Source organism: Monopterus albus, unplaced genomic scaffold, assembly GCF_001952655.1.
Source record: "Monopterus albus unplaced genomic scaffold, M_albus_1.0 scaffold87.1, whole genome shotgun sequence".
NCBI lineage: Eukaryota > Metazoa > Chordata > Actinopteri > Synbranchiformes > Synbranchidae > Monopterus > Monopterus albus.
This window is the reverse complement of record NW_018127967.1, coordinates 1,284,792-1,297,993: the sequence shown is the minus strand read 5'-3', so window position 1 is coordinate 1,297,993 and position 13,202 is coordinate 1,284,792. Positions and strand designations below refer to the sequence as shown.

General features: G+C 44.0%; 2 protein-coding genes across 4 annotated transcripts in view; one reads left to right on the top strand and one right to left on the bottom strand.

Annotated features, from left to right (window-relative positions):
* Positions 1-5,232, bottom strand: part of piezo1 (piezo type mechanosensitive ion channel component 1 (Er blood group)) — an 88,444-nt gene extending 83,212 nt beyond the window's left edge. For both annotated transcript variants that reach the window (XM_020607546.1, XM_020607547.1), the window contains exon 1: positions 4,520-5,232. In XM_020607546.1, the coding sequence (XP_020463202.1) occupies positions 4,520-4,583 (64 nt within the window). In that variant the 5' untranslated portion in view covers positions 4,584-5,232. The remainder of the gene's footprint in view (positions 1-4,519) is intronic.
* A 1,564-nt stretch (positions 5,233-6,796) lies between these two features.
* On the top strand, positions 6,797-12,142 carry cdt1 (chromatin licensing and DNA replication factor 1). Of its 2 annotated transcripts, none has more exons than XM_020607607.1 (10): positions 6,797-7,513; positions 7,690-7,803; positions 8,391-8,707; positions 8,870-9,064; positions 9,390-9,535; positions 9,731-9,831; positions 9,970-10,158; positions 10,272-10,442; positions 11,147-11,348; positions 11,531-12,142. In XM_020607607.1, the coding sequence occupies exons 1-10, from the start codon at positions 6,986-6,988 to the stop codon at positions 11,692-11,694; spliced, it is 2,127 nt and encodes a 708-aa protein (XP_020463263.1). In that variant the 5' UTR covers positions 6,797-6,985; the 3' UTR covers positions 11,695-12,142. The 2 variants fall into 2 exon arrangements, with proteins under 2 accessions (XP_020463263.1, XP_020463264.1); XM_020607608.1 differs by having other exon boundaries at positions 6,800-7,513; positions 7,690-7,797.
* Positions 12,143-13,202: the final 1,060 nt, after the last annotated feature.

The following is a 13,202-nucleotide window of genomic DNA, read 5'->3' as shown; positions in this document are numbered from 1 at the left end:
CACACAACACCGTCAAACAGGGCAGTTGTTGTTTTTCTTTTGATTTTTGGGCTTTTGATGAGGGCTTCAGAATCAGTTTTCTCGTTTGTGACACACAAACTCAGGCTACGCTCAGCCAGTACCAATGGCTTTTACTCCTTTTCACTTTAAAATCTATAAAGCTGACTGTGTGGAACTGATTATTCTTTTATGTGCAAGCTCAATTGAGGCTGTAGCTACACATCACTTCTCAACTAAACTAACGGAGACGTTCATATACTAACATTCTTCTGAAGCTTGTGTAAATTTTAACTAGGGTGTCCTACAAGCCTTATAAAGTAACGTTGTACAATTTTTAAACAACACTGACTGATATGTGATGTGTTTTATTGATGTCAACATCAAAACAATCAGTGCATCTCCGCTAGAGACTAATCCAGGTTGCAGAAATACATAAACACGTCACCGAGTGTGGTGCCACCTCGCTTGTAAACCCAGACAGTAATGCTGTAAGGGGATTTTCTTTTTAACTACTTTTGCCAAGAAACATGTCCAGGAAATCCCATAAAACTGTTTATATGTGTAAGATACTACAGTCATTAAAATGTCAGTGGAAAAAAGATGACAGTCGAAGACAGAGCTCCAGTTTTAACAGATGGCTATACATCTTCTGTATTCAGCTGCTCCAAAAATTAACCTCATCTTTATGAAAATAAACAAGAACCCAAAATCCAAAAGGCTCTGCTTTGTGAAATGAATTTCACTTGAAGTCAGCTCTGCTACATCCTCAGGTTCTGTCTAAAACCATATTTGCAAGCTTTATCAGATCCATACTGAGAATGAGACCCCACGTTTCAGACACCCTGCACTTTACCAACGCAATATTAATGATTCACAAGCATCTCTTTTCATTTGGGCCTTTTAGTTCAACCTTCTACAAAAACAGCAAACAGTATGGTTACTTGTCGCTTATGTGAAGTGTGGGGTGTGAAAAGTTAGGGGGGGGGGGGGCTGCAACAAGAGAGTTTTAGGTTTAAACAAATAGTCACATATTTTCATTCTGTGAATGTGTTTTCATTTAGTGAAGTGTCACACTTTAAGGAAGGCTGTGTTAAGTTAAATTCCCCTTCTGCATCATTTTCACATACATTTACATTTGGACCACCAAACTCAGGGGCTCGGTGACCTGTGGGGCCAATGCTTAACTATTAACACCTATTAGCCGTCTTTTTTGTCTCAGAAGCATCGTTTTGAGGAAATTGCTACATTGTGAGGTCCTCACAAATTCACAGGACAGTTTGAAAATTACAGTAAGACTTGGTTTTGGGGCTCAGGTCAGAACCAGGTTTAGTGCTAGAATAAAGGCTGTGGTTAGACATTTAATTGGGATGATTTAGGTTAGGGTAAAGAAACTGCAGAATGCAATAGGTCAACCAATGTCCTCACAGCCATAGTAAAACACCGCTGCTGTGTTTGCGGTGTGCATGTGTGTGTGGCATCATCTTGGCAGCTTCATTGGCATCTTTCACTTCCTTTGACTCACTAGAAACTTGTGAGAACTGCTGACAGAAACACTGCAAGGTCTAGCTAGTTACATCCTGTCAGGAGACACACACACACACACACACATATACAGTCTCCATTCTGTCACCCACACATACAGTACACACAAAATACGGAGGAGCCCTTCCTAACAAAACCCACAACCAATGTAGGCTAAAATAACAAGTATATTATATTGGAAAATCTCATGGTGTAGAGATAAGAGATAACACCAAAAACAAAACAGCTTCAACTCCTGTGTTCTTAATGGGAACTATACTCTTTGCTGAGGCTGGTATTACTCATGTTGCCATGATGTTAAACTGTTTTCACAGTCACACTGCAGGCATTTGATGTCCTTACTGGGACAAAAAGCAAGTTCCCAAAACAGTTGACTAGACTTTGGTGCTGATCCGTCATAAAGGATGGACACAGGATCTTTCTAAAAGAATATTCACTGTTGTAAAGGTTGACTGTATGTGAGCCACCTTGTGAACAATGTGCACGGCTGCACTCACTGCTGAGCACTGGAGAGAAGATGAGTGCAGCGTGAATTGTCTACATCTATGAAGAACTGTTAAGTACACATCGTTATGTCAGTCTGCATGGGACATTTATTTAGCCATTTACTATTGGCTCATGTCAGCATACCATGTAAAGCTAATCTGCTCACAGTGTGGCTTGTTCATGCGGCTTAAACTAGCTGACATGCTACAATCTGGGGAGTAGTCCAGAAAGCAGGTTCCATTTGTTCAAGGCGAAATGAGGGAAACTCCAGCTTTTCACTTCCAGAAACAGAGATCTACTTTATGCAGTGACAGCTGGGCCAGAGCCTGATGGCAGAGATTTTGAGACAGGCTGAGAGCTGTTAACTTTTTAATCTGTAGAACTGGTATTATGCCATTTTTTTATGTTTTGGCATTTTTTCAGGCAAAGTAACCACTTAGATTAGGAATATGTGGTGAGTCTATCCAAGTAATGCCAAATGATTTACAAAATTGATTTGGCATTTTTGGAGTGCTCGTTATCTGACCAAGCTAACTCTATTAGCAGGCTGCTACATCCCATTCCGAGCACAGTAGTCTGTCGGAGAGGATGCTGGTTTTCCAGCTGCACGTGATAGCTCTGTTTCCACTGTTGGACCCCAACGAGTGTTACACCGTGTGCTTCCCTTAACCATCACCCAGCATAACCTAACGCGTTGACACTGGCCATCCTACTTTGCTTTTCCATCGTAGTTTTCTGTGTCACTCTGTTTAGAGGAGACACGCTGGGCAGAGGGAGAGCACAGGATGTGAAGGATCACTCCATAGTGCAACAGTCAGTCAGTACCTGAGACTGTATGCGCACTTTCTCAAACAGCTCTTGAACAAGCAGAACACAAACTTGCAGAAATGTGACGTCTTCACCACTTAGCCCACAGTCCACTCACTGAAATCCCCGTCTTACCCCTAAACCAATGAAGGAATGTCTGTTGTGTCTATAGTTTTTCTTTAATAACTTTCAGGCTAATAAAAATAATCAGCATCATTCCAAATGCCAGCAGTAGGTTCTCATAGTCAAGCATTCATATTATGAGGGTCAAACTGTCATGGGAATATTGCTTTTATGGCATTATGAGGAAATGGAGTTGCCCCTTGGCAGAGGTATGCACTCTGAGTGCTGTCTAGCTCTCAATAGAATGAAAGTGATTTCATACAATATACACAATGTACACAGCAGTTGTTCCGGAGTCAATAAATTAAAAGCTGCCAAAACACAATGAAACAGCTTCCATGCTAAGAATGATGCAGTCTTTTTTGCTAGAAGTGAAAACAACTGCTCAACACCATCTCCACCACTTCTCACCGGGCCCTTTTGACCCTAGCAAGACATTGCTGTTAAGCAATAATTGTCAGTTAACATCCTACCCCTTAATTTTTGGCTGTCTTTATAGTGCTGGAGGTAAAGGTCACTTTTCACTGTTAGTTTAGTAGTCACACGTTATTGGTTTATCTTGGGTTAGTATTATTACCGCTACCAGCCGTCCCTGGTAGGCCCGAATCGAGTGGCGACCCCTAAACGGGAAAAGCCGGAAGTGACTTTCTAGTGTTATTACTGCTAATTCAGTTTGTTCTGTGTGCGTGTAAGATGGCTCAGTTGTGAACTAACGCACGCTGTCCAGTCAGAGTTCTAAATTCTGAAAACATCTACATAAGAGCTGTTTTTGTTTGTTTTTTGACCACATGCACAAAATTAGCATGGACTAGAAACCAGCTCTGGCACATTGCTGTCACTTTGTCCTAGTGGCCCAATGTGGTACTGCAGCTAAATAATCCCTGCACCATAGAAAGTGTTTTCCTGAGAAGACAACCATAACAAGCTATAGAAGACACCTCAAACGTAATACAGGCTCACTTATTAACCTTACGGACATGTTCCCAGCTCCTCCACGTTCAAACATTTCAGCATGACCGCACCTTTAAAGTCGCACTGGCTGAAGGCTAAACTACTCCTCTTCATCAGATAACGCACACACTTCTAGAACATAACTTAAAGCTTGTTATTCGAGTTTGAAGCCATGTTTCAATCGGCTAATATTCCAAACCCAAAGGCTAATTTCCGTTTTCAACAGCTTCATCCGTTCCAACTACTCCACGACCCGAGGCGACCTCAAAACACCTATTGTACCCAGGACTCGGTTTTACTTAAACACACTACATTGGGTTCCCGTGTGCACGTGCTGGTAGCGAAGACATGATGAAATCCTCAGCAGCCTATTATTTGGAGTCACGTTGTCTCGACTCGTTTCACTTTTGTAACCCGACACCAAAGAAATGATATAAAATCAGTAAAGTTTATGGGAAGTTTGCAGTTTTCCCTCCAGCTGCTTGGTGGTTCCCCCGGCACGTTACAGGGTTCGGAGGAAACGCAGATGGAAGTTATCCCACTAGCTGGGAAATCAGATGTGCCATCTCATTACAGTCCTTTTTATTTAGAAAGAGTGCAAGTTAGTTACCTGTTAGCAGCACGCTGGGCAGCAGAAAGCAGTAGAAGAGCCAGACAATCACCTGAAGATCCATGTCAGTGCAGATCAATACTCCCCGATAACCAACAATAACTTATCAGTAACTACCATAGCTCAATGGCACACACACTGGTTCGCTAACTTAGACGGCTCCATGGGAGCTGATTAATTTGATGTGACAGATGAGTGAATACGCCATTATTCCGACACACGCTCATCTTCTCCCATTCAGGCTGAAACTTTTGCGGGAAGTGGAGCTCAGGGCGCGGGGTCCGAAGACAGCTCTTCTCTCAGCTAAACGGGCAGAAAAGTTTTGTTTCACGTGTTCCTTCGGAGGGGCCCTGTCTGAAGTAGCAGCGTTGTAGGTGGAAAATATGATTCACATGCAAGTCAGTCTGTAGGGCGTTCATAGAGGAGCTATTCTCCACGAGCCGCTCCGAGCTGCTGGTTCCCTCCCCGCTGCCAGCGGCTCCGTCCACACTGCGCAGCTCGTCACTGCTGCACTTCTCTACAACTTGTTTACTTCAAAAGTTCTGCGTGTGCGTGTGCTCACCAAACACATGCACGGGATAAGACTTAGATAGCCTACGTTATTGCTGCTGTTGTGTTGGCATGTTTCAGTGTTCTGCTTGACTGTACTGGCATGTGAATTAATACTGATAGTAGATCTTTCTTGACACCACAATATTTCTGCCCCACCTGACACTAAAGTATATGGCATTGTTTGTTAGTGGCGCCACCTAGCGTGCGAATAAATACGGTGAAACATGGAGCCAGTGAAGGCAACACGGCGCGGTGGTTGTGTGGTCACGTGGTCACGTGGTCGTTGTCTGGGACGGTTGGATCCTCAAAGCTGTATGTTCACCTGTCACTGCTTAAGGCGTCAGTATGGGGCAGGTCAGCTTTATCTAAAGGGTTTTTAGAGACTCAGTGAGATTTATAAATATAATTAACAGTATAGGTGGAAAAATATAGGGAGAGAAAAAAGGTTTGAACATGCATGACATGTATTTTAACTTCTTATCTATTTAGCCCTTATCTAGTGAGCCCTTAAAGAGGTCCTGGTCACCAGTTGAGGAACGGCTGCTCTATTCAAATCAGTCATGGCTCAGAAGTGAATGCAGCCATACTGCATTTTGGCACATCATTTATTTTATGAATGAAGCCTTTGATATTAATGAGCATTATGTATAGAGTAGAAGCCCAGTGAGTACTGAAGACACTGACTTTTATCCTGTTACTTTTCCTTGGCTACTCTCATACGTTGTATTTAAGGTGTCCATCCCCTAATCTTGTAAAACAAGAGGAAACCTCAAGGCCCATGATTTCATATAGTCTGTGGATTAAAAGATTAGTAGCCTAGTCAAAAGTTAAGGTACTCATTAGAATGACATGAGAAAGCAGTATGTTTATTATTAGAGTATCACAATCTAGTTTTATTTATTTGTTTGTTTGTAGTTGTCACTTATTTTGAAAGGAAAATATGTAAAATACCGCTCTACTTTCTTTTGACTGCAAGCTACATTTGATTAGCAGGCAGCATTCCAGATAAAAGGCCCAATGAATATAAAAAGGGTAAATAATAAAAAGACAATAGCTTGTTTACAGCTTATCACTGCAGATGAATGTAGCCATTAATCAGGAACTGTGAGATCAGGTGATGATGGTTGAAAATGATTAATTGTCCTGACATTTTTTGACAGGTTTAGTTATTACAACAGGACAATACTAATTTCAAACTTAATTTTAAACATTAACAAAACAAAGGCCATTTGTTATCAGTTTTAACATAACTTGTATGATAAGCTAACTGCTAGGATATTCTCAGCTGCTAGTGTAGTTGACATGGATGACTGTTTTTACTCTATTGCTAGAATGAATCAGCTTTCTTTTTCCTACCAAGACTGTTCCAAATGCAACATATTAGATTACACTAGTTCTTATCATTTATAACTCTAAAGCCTGCTGTGGATGGTTTGGTAAATCGCTGTACATATACTGTATGTACTATATTCTACAGTTAATTGTGCCTCCATGGACCTTACTGTAGTAGGCTAGTTTTTAAGCCCACCTGATTTTTACAGTATTTAGTTGTCGTATTAGTTCATCTTTAATTGTATTTGTTTCTACTTTATTAGGATATATATTCTTCTTTCTATCTATCTATCTATCTACACTGCACTGGGTCGTCGTTGTCATATTTCAGAAATATTTAAGAATCAAACAATTATATACACAATCAAAACAACAGTACATATTTGTCCTCTTATTTTCTGTAATGCAGCACAATGTCAATAAGTACAAACAACACAATGACTACATGCTCCGTTCACCCTCACACCTCATCCAGGAGGCGACCGGATGGGGCGTGGCTTTGTTGATTTCGCGCGAAGATTCCTTTCTTCTTCCTGTGAAGTGTGAGCATATCCGGAGGTTTAGTGTAGATGGGCGCTATTTATGTGGTCGCCGATTTTGGTTTGCAGTGGATTTGTGCAGTTTTTCGTGTCCGTCATTAGCAGCAGTAGCACCGGAATGTCTCAGGCTCGAGTTACTGATTTCTTTTCCCAGCGGAAAAAAGGCATCGGCGGTCCGGTGAAAGCAGCCAAGCAGCGCAGCCGCGGCTCTCTGGGCGATACCACAACAAGGTCGAGGTCCTGTAAAAACAAAGATGCTTTCCTGTGTTCGTCCTCCGTCCATGAGGAGTTTGTCCGAGTTATCGACGAGGCAGCAGGGCTAGACGATGGAGTGTCTGCCACCAGCAACACCGCTAAAGAGTTCCCCTCCAGTCCCCGGACGCCGAAGCGGACCTCGGCGGACGCAGAGTTCGACCTGGGGGCACCCGTGTTGTCTGCTACCGCCAACCACAGCACGGCCAAGAAGAGACGACAAGTGGAGGCCGTCAGAGACACGAAAACGAACGCTCCGGAGAAACCAACAAAGAAGACGGCCAGGAAGAAACTTGTCCTCTCCCAGGACGCACAGCGGGTAATGTAGATATGCCTGGGGGGGGTCTGTTCCCCAGTCAGACACGTGTTTCTATGTTTTCTTCGATTTTGGAACAAAACGCAGTTTTCACCGTTTCACAAATATAAAGTTACAGTCAGAGTATGACGTTACTTGTGTGCGTTCGAGCAACAATCCAATGTGTTGTGCGTGTCCAGGCTGCAGCCCAGCCCCTGGCCGGTGACGTGAGCCAGCAGCCGGCAGCCCACGGTGCTGAGGACCATGGTAAAGCCACCGGCCGGAACACTGGAGGACAGGCCGGCAAGGTAACGGTGTATTTGGACTGAGCGGAAAACACCGATGTGCCGCCACATGCTGCGGGCTCCGAGCAGCCCTATACCGGTCACTGACGATGCAGTGTGCACGTACTGTTTTGGCCTTGGTGCAGCTGTGGTGTAATTGTAACAACAGCAGTCTGACATGGCTGTGAAAAGTCGATACTTTACAAATCTGTGGTTTCATTTGGTTTAAAAAAAAGTCCAATGCTTTCTTAAAACAGCTGGTAGTTTTTAGCAAAGGGAGGAGGAAATGCAGTTATTGGGGCAGTTGTGTTCAATGATGGATGAATCCACATTCAGTGTCCTAATGAGTGTTTATGGCAGCAGGACGGGGCATGTGAGACAGAGTCTAAACTGCAGTGTGCGTGTGTTCATGGTAGTGAAGGAACATGTCAACCGGTACAACATTGAAGCTCAGTGTCTTTATTAGTTTTTGGACAGCAGTTGATTTAATCCACACATGGTGCCTAACAGTGCATTAATTCAGGGTTTGGCTATGTACACAGGCTTATTTGAGAGTATTGTTGCACTTACCCTTAAAGTCCTGAACTCATCCACATGCCATCCCCTCTTTCTGCCAGACTCTGTGTAAAGAGGACATTGCAGCCCTCAAGTCTCGCCTTCAGCGGATCAAGAAACATGCAGAGCAGTTCACAAGTTCTGCTTCCTCTGCTACAGTCTCCACATCCCCCTCTTTGTCCTGTCCAGCTGTTCCAGCATATAATGATACTAACCCCCCGATTCCCCAAGCCACCACCGCCACCCTCCTCAGCCCTGATGCTAAGGACATCAAGCTGACTGTTGCACGAGCCAAAGAGCTGGCAGCTAAAGCTCAGCAGATTAACGAGGAGAGGGAGGCTGAGGAGAGCAAGCAGAGCGAGATACAAACCCAGAGCAGGTGAGCATGTGTATAGACACGCAGCCACAGCCAGAACCTTTCAAACAATATACCAATCTGTACTGTGTATGTGGCACATTACTTTCTTTCCTGCTTCAGGAATCAGAAGCCAGGGCTGTGTTTTTTCTTTTTCCTTTACCTTTCTCATCCCTCATCCCTCAGTGTGGAGCAGCCAGCGTACGAGCGGTACCACACTCTCGCCCAGGCAACCCCTCCAGGCCTGTCTCTACCGTACCAGTACAAGGTGCTGGCTGAGATGTTCAGGAGCATGGACGCTGTGGTGGCCATGCTGTACAACCGCTGTGAGACAGCCACCTTTGCCAAGGTCAAACAGGGAGTTCAGGACATGATGCACAAGTAGGTGGAGCGACTGGGAGGGTCTGCTTTTGCTTGTCAGATTTAAGTGAGGGTTTGTTCAGGTTTGGCTTGTGTCAGTGACATCCATGTGTTCATGCAAGAGACAGATAAAATGGTCACATCTGGAATTACACTGCTTATGACTGCTGAAGTGGGGTTTGTACTCATCACCACCTTATTCACATGGGGAATAGGAATGTCTCTTCAAGTCTGTAGCACCGTTTTGTCGTCCATCATCCCACAGAACGGCCTCCTGCACCTTTGACTTTGATTTTCCAGACTGCAGGAGCTAATGTTTGTCTTTTTTCTTATCCCCACCCCCCAGGCGGTTTGAGGAGAGCCATGTGGGTCAGATAAAAACAGTGTTTCCACAGGCCTACATGTTCAGACAGGAAAAGAACATCCCATCCTTCAGTAGCAGCATTAAGAAGGGCAGCTACCAGCTGACTGTGGAGCCTGGCATTCGCTCTGGTTAGACAGTTTCTTCTGGTCATTCTACGCCGGCTTATTTCAATAGTTATTACAGCTTAGCTCAGTCCACCTTTAATCAACAAATAAATGTGAAATATGTAAACTGTGTGTATAACTGGAGGTCCCTTTGAGTGCCATTGATAATGTGTCCAATGCTGTTGTGTTTGATTATGTGTGTGTGACTCTTCTCCTCAGACCAGAAAAATGTGCGACCTGTCCTGTCAGCCTCTCATCTGCTGGAAAGAAGGCAGATCTTCCACTTGAACCTGGTCTCCATTGTCAAACAGCACCACAAGGTCAGCAGGTGATCCAGTACTACTACCATTTGGTCTCATGTAGTGAGTGTCATGAGACAGTTTCTCCGCTGACACACAGGGAAAACCTTTTGGCACCTGATAGGCACGTCCTGACTGTTTTTCAAACTCCGCCTCTAGGTGTTCCTCTCGTCATTGGATCCTCCGATGTCTGTTCCAGAAGACAAACTGACCCGCTGGCACCCTCGGTTTAATGTGGACACTGTACCAGCCATACAGATGAGCTCACTGCCGCAGCCTCCTCAGGCTGACAGACTGGCCACAGCTCAGGAGGTGCTGGACAAGGCCCGCTCACTCATGACACCCAAGGTACTGTCTGTTTCAGAGTGGAAACTTGGTAGCTGTATGTCACGCCAGTGGAAGTGGTACTCAGCGCTGGTGTGTCTGTATGAAGTTGAATTGTTCTCTTGTCCTGTGCTCAGATGGAGAAGGCTCTGGTTTCCTTGACTCTGAAGACAGAAGACAAAACTGCAAAAAGTAAAGAGCCACCACCACAGAGCCCAGCGGCCCCCTACACAACAGCTCCATCACCTACCGCTGCAGCTCAGGTCCCAGCTGCCCTGAAAGGAGTGTCCCAGTCCCTGCTGGACAGGGTAGGTGCAGGACCTGGGGGAGGGGGGGCGTTTAAGGGGTTTCTTAGTGATGGTTGGTGGGCAGTGAGAACCTGACTGTCAAGGTTCCCATGCATCCTGGAAAACCTGATCTTTTTTATTTTTTAAACCAGTTTTCCAGTCAAAGAAAAGTCATAGAAATTGAGATAATGTCCTGGAAAAACACTGTGTGGTCCTGGAAAAGAATTTTCACACTTTTGTATTTTTGTTTTACTGGGAGCAAACTGTCTGATCTCAGCATCAGCTGGCAGCCGAAATTTGGGAGATGCATGAGATAAACTTAAATAGCAAGGGTAGAAGTTGCTGTTCTATTGTTATGTGGGCCAGTGCATTTGTACACGGAAAACCCTGAGCCAACATCGGGTTGGTGAAAACGGTGTGAAATAAAATAAAGAGGTTGGAAAAGTCACACTTGAATGTAACCAGACAACCAGGAACTGCAAGTAGCTTGATACTTGGATGGTAAAAGTAATGAGTTTTACTTTTTAAATGTGTTTAAGATTTAAAGCTCCAGCACTTGCTGAATGATCATTTGTTTTAATCTTAGTTGGCTAGCTTGTGACATACTGACATTTTTCTATTGTGAAATTACAGACATCTTTACATACCTAGGTACTGGCTCCACCAGAAAACCATGTTGTGATTTCTCATACTGTTTTGTTGTGGGTGATGTGTTTGTGTTTCAGATTCGGGCAAAGGAGGCCCAGAAGCTCCAGGCAGCCATGACCCGAAACGTTGCCCAGGAAGAGCGCCTGCTGATGATGTCGAGGCTCGGGGAGCTGGCAAGGATTCTCCGGAACGTTTTTGTTGCAGAGAAGAAACCAGCTTTAATCATGGAAGTGGCCTGTAACAGGATGGTGGCCAGCTACAGGTCTGCTCTGAGCACAGGTTGGTTCGAATAGCAGGCTGTAACAGGAGGTCTGGATGTGAATGAGGAGGAGCTGAGAACCAAACTCTGTACAATGTTTTCTTTATTATTTACCTGTATCTATTATTTTGTCGTGATAAACCCATTGCTGTGTGTCCCACTATTGTTCAGTAAAGAATTTTTCTTCCTCTTTGATGAACAGGTGAAATGGAGAAACACATCCGTCTGCTGGCAGAAGTGGCTGCTGATTGGCTGACTATCCATCCAATCAGGAAGGATGTCTACCTGAAGCTGAACAAGAACATGGAGCTGAGCGTTGTTCTGGACAAACTAGGCAGCAGGCTCCAAGAGGAGGAGCGACTCTGAGACTTCACTTAGACACTTCAGTCTGAACGTTGGACGAGGTTCCTGCTGGATGAGCTGCCAGCAGAGTGAAGGCTAGTTGCTTTGAAGTGTAGGGTTGTTTTTGTTTTTAAGTGACTTTCACTGGTTTGTTGACAGCAGATACACGTGTCTGACATTTGGCATTGTGCCCTGCGCTTTAGCTGATCTGGATACAGCTCAGTGACTCTTGAATGACAAGACCTAGTCCTAGTATTCTCACCATCCTCCTGTGGTGTTGACTGTTTTAACCCCACTTCCTGAGACTGATGTGCTTTGACTTTTTATTCCCCCTCACTGAAGGTGTAATGTTGGTGTGCACAGACCTCCTTCCAGTCTTAACTGGGATCAGTTTTCTGCTATGTAGAGCAGATGAGTGTTTACATTTTAAAGGTTGCTGTTTAATGTTTAAGAAATACAATCATTTGTCAGAGCCCTGCTGCCTCCATTTTTATTTTTATTTTTGTAAATGCAGTATATTAAATAGAACAGTCTGCGAAACAAATGCAATGATTGCATTAATTATCAGGACAAACCAATCCCATTTTAAATACAAATGAAAGCATGCATGGGGTGGGTATGAAATGTGTGAGTATCAAAAACTAACCAAGCAGCAAAAGTTGGCACCTAACTGTGTCAGATTATGATTATATGTCAGATGGTCTTCAGTTGGTTATTATTTTTTTAAATAATATGAATAGTTGCTGAGCTGTTAAATGTTGGGCCTAATACATGTTAAAGAAGACTCCACTGCCAAGTCGTGCTTAGTGTTAACACTGACTTTAAAAACCGTTGTTGTTGTTTTCTGGGGACTGTGCCACAGTCTGATCAGTGGGCGCATCGATAGTCTGATGCGGCTAAGTAACACACGACAACCAGGCAACAACACCTGTCTGTAATTTCTGGTACATTCCTGACATATCTGATGAGATTGTGGTTACTTCATATGTTGGTAATTCAGTAAATACATGTAAATTGTTAAAAGAACTAACTCGTGATATTTAATGGCTGTATATTATTGCATGATAAGTAACCAAGCATGTATGTTGCCAAACTAAAGGGCATGCATTAAAGAAATGTTTCATTTGCCTTAAAACATGCACTTTGCAGGGTTTAGCAGAAAATTCAGGGTAATTTTGAAGCAAGTTTCATTGGCAGAACAGGTCTAATCAGGTTATATTGAAAGTAAAGGTTTTGTGGAGCACATCCATCCTTCATCGACACCGCCTATTACTGAGTAGGGTTGCAAGGGGTCTGGAGTCACCAGTCAACCTAAGCTGCATGCCTTTGGACTGTGGGAGGAAGCTGGAGTACCCAGAGAGAACCCATGCAGGCACGGGGAGAACATTGAGACTCCACCCAGAAAGGCCCCGGGATGGCCTGGGCTTGAACCTGACGGCACTAATCACTGCACCACTGTGCTGCCCTTTGTGGAGTACAGTTTCTACTAATGTGTTAATGACATTGGGAAGAAGTCATTCAAGATTATGAGT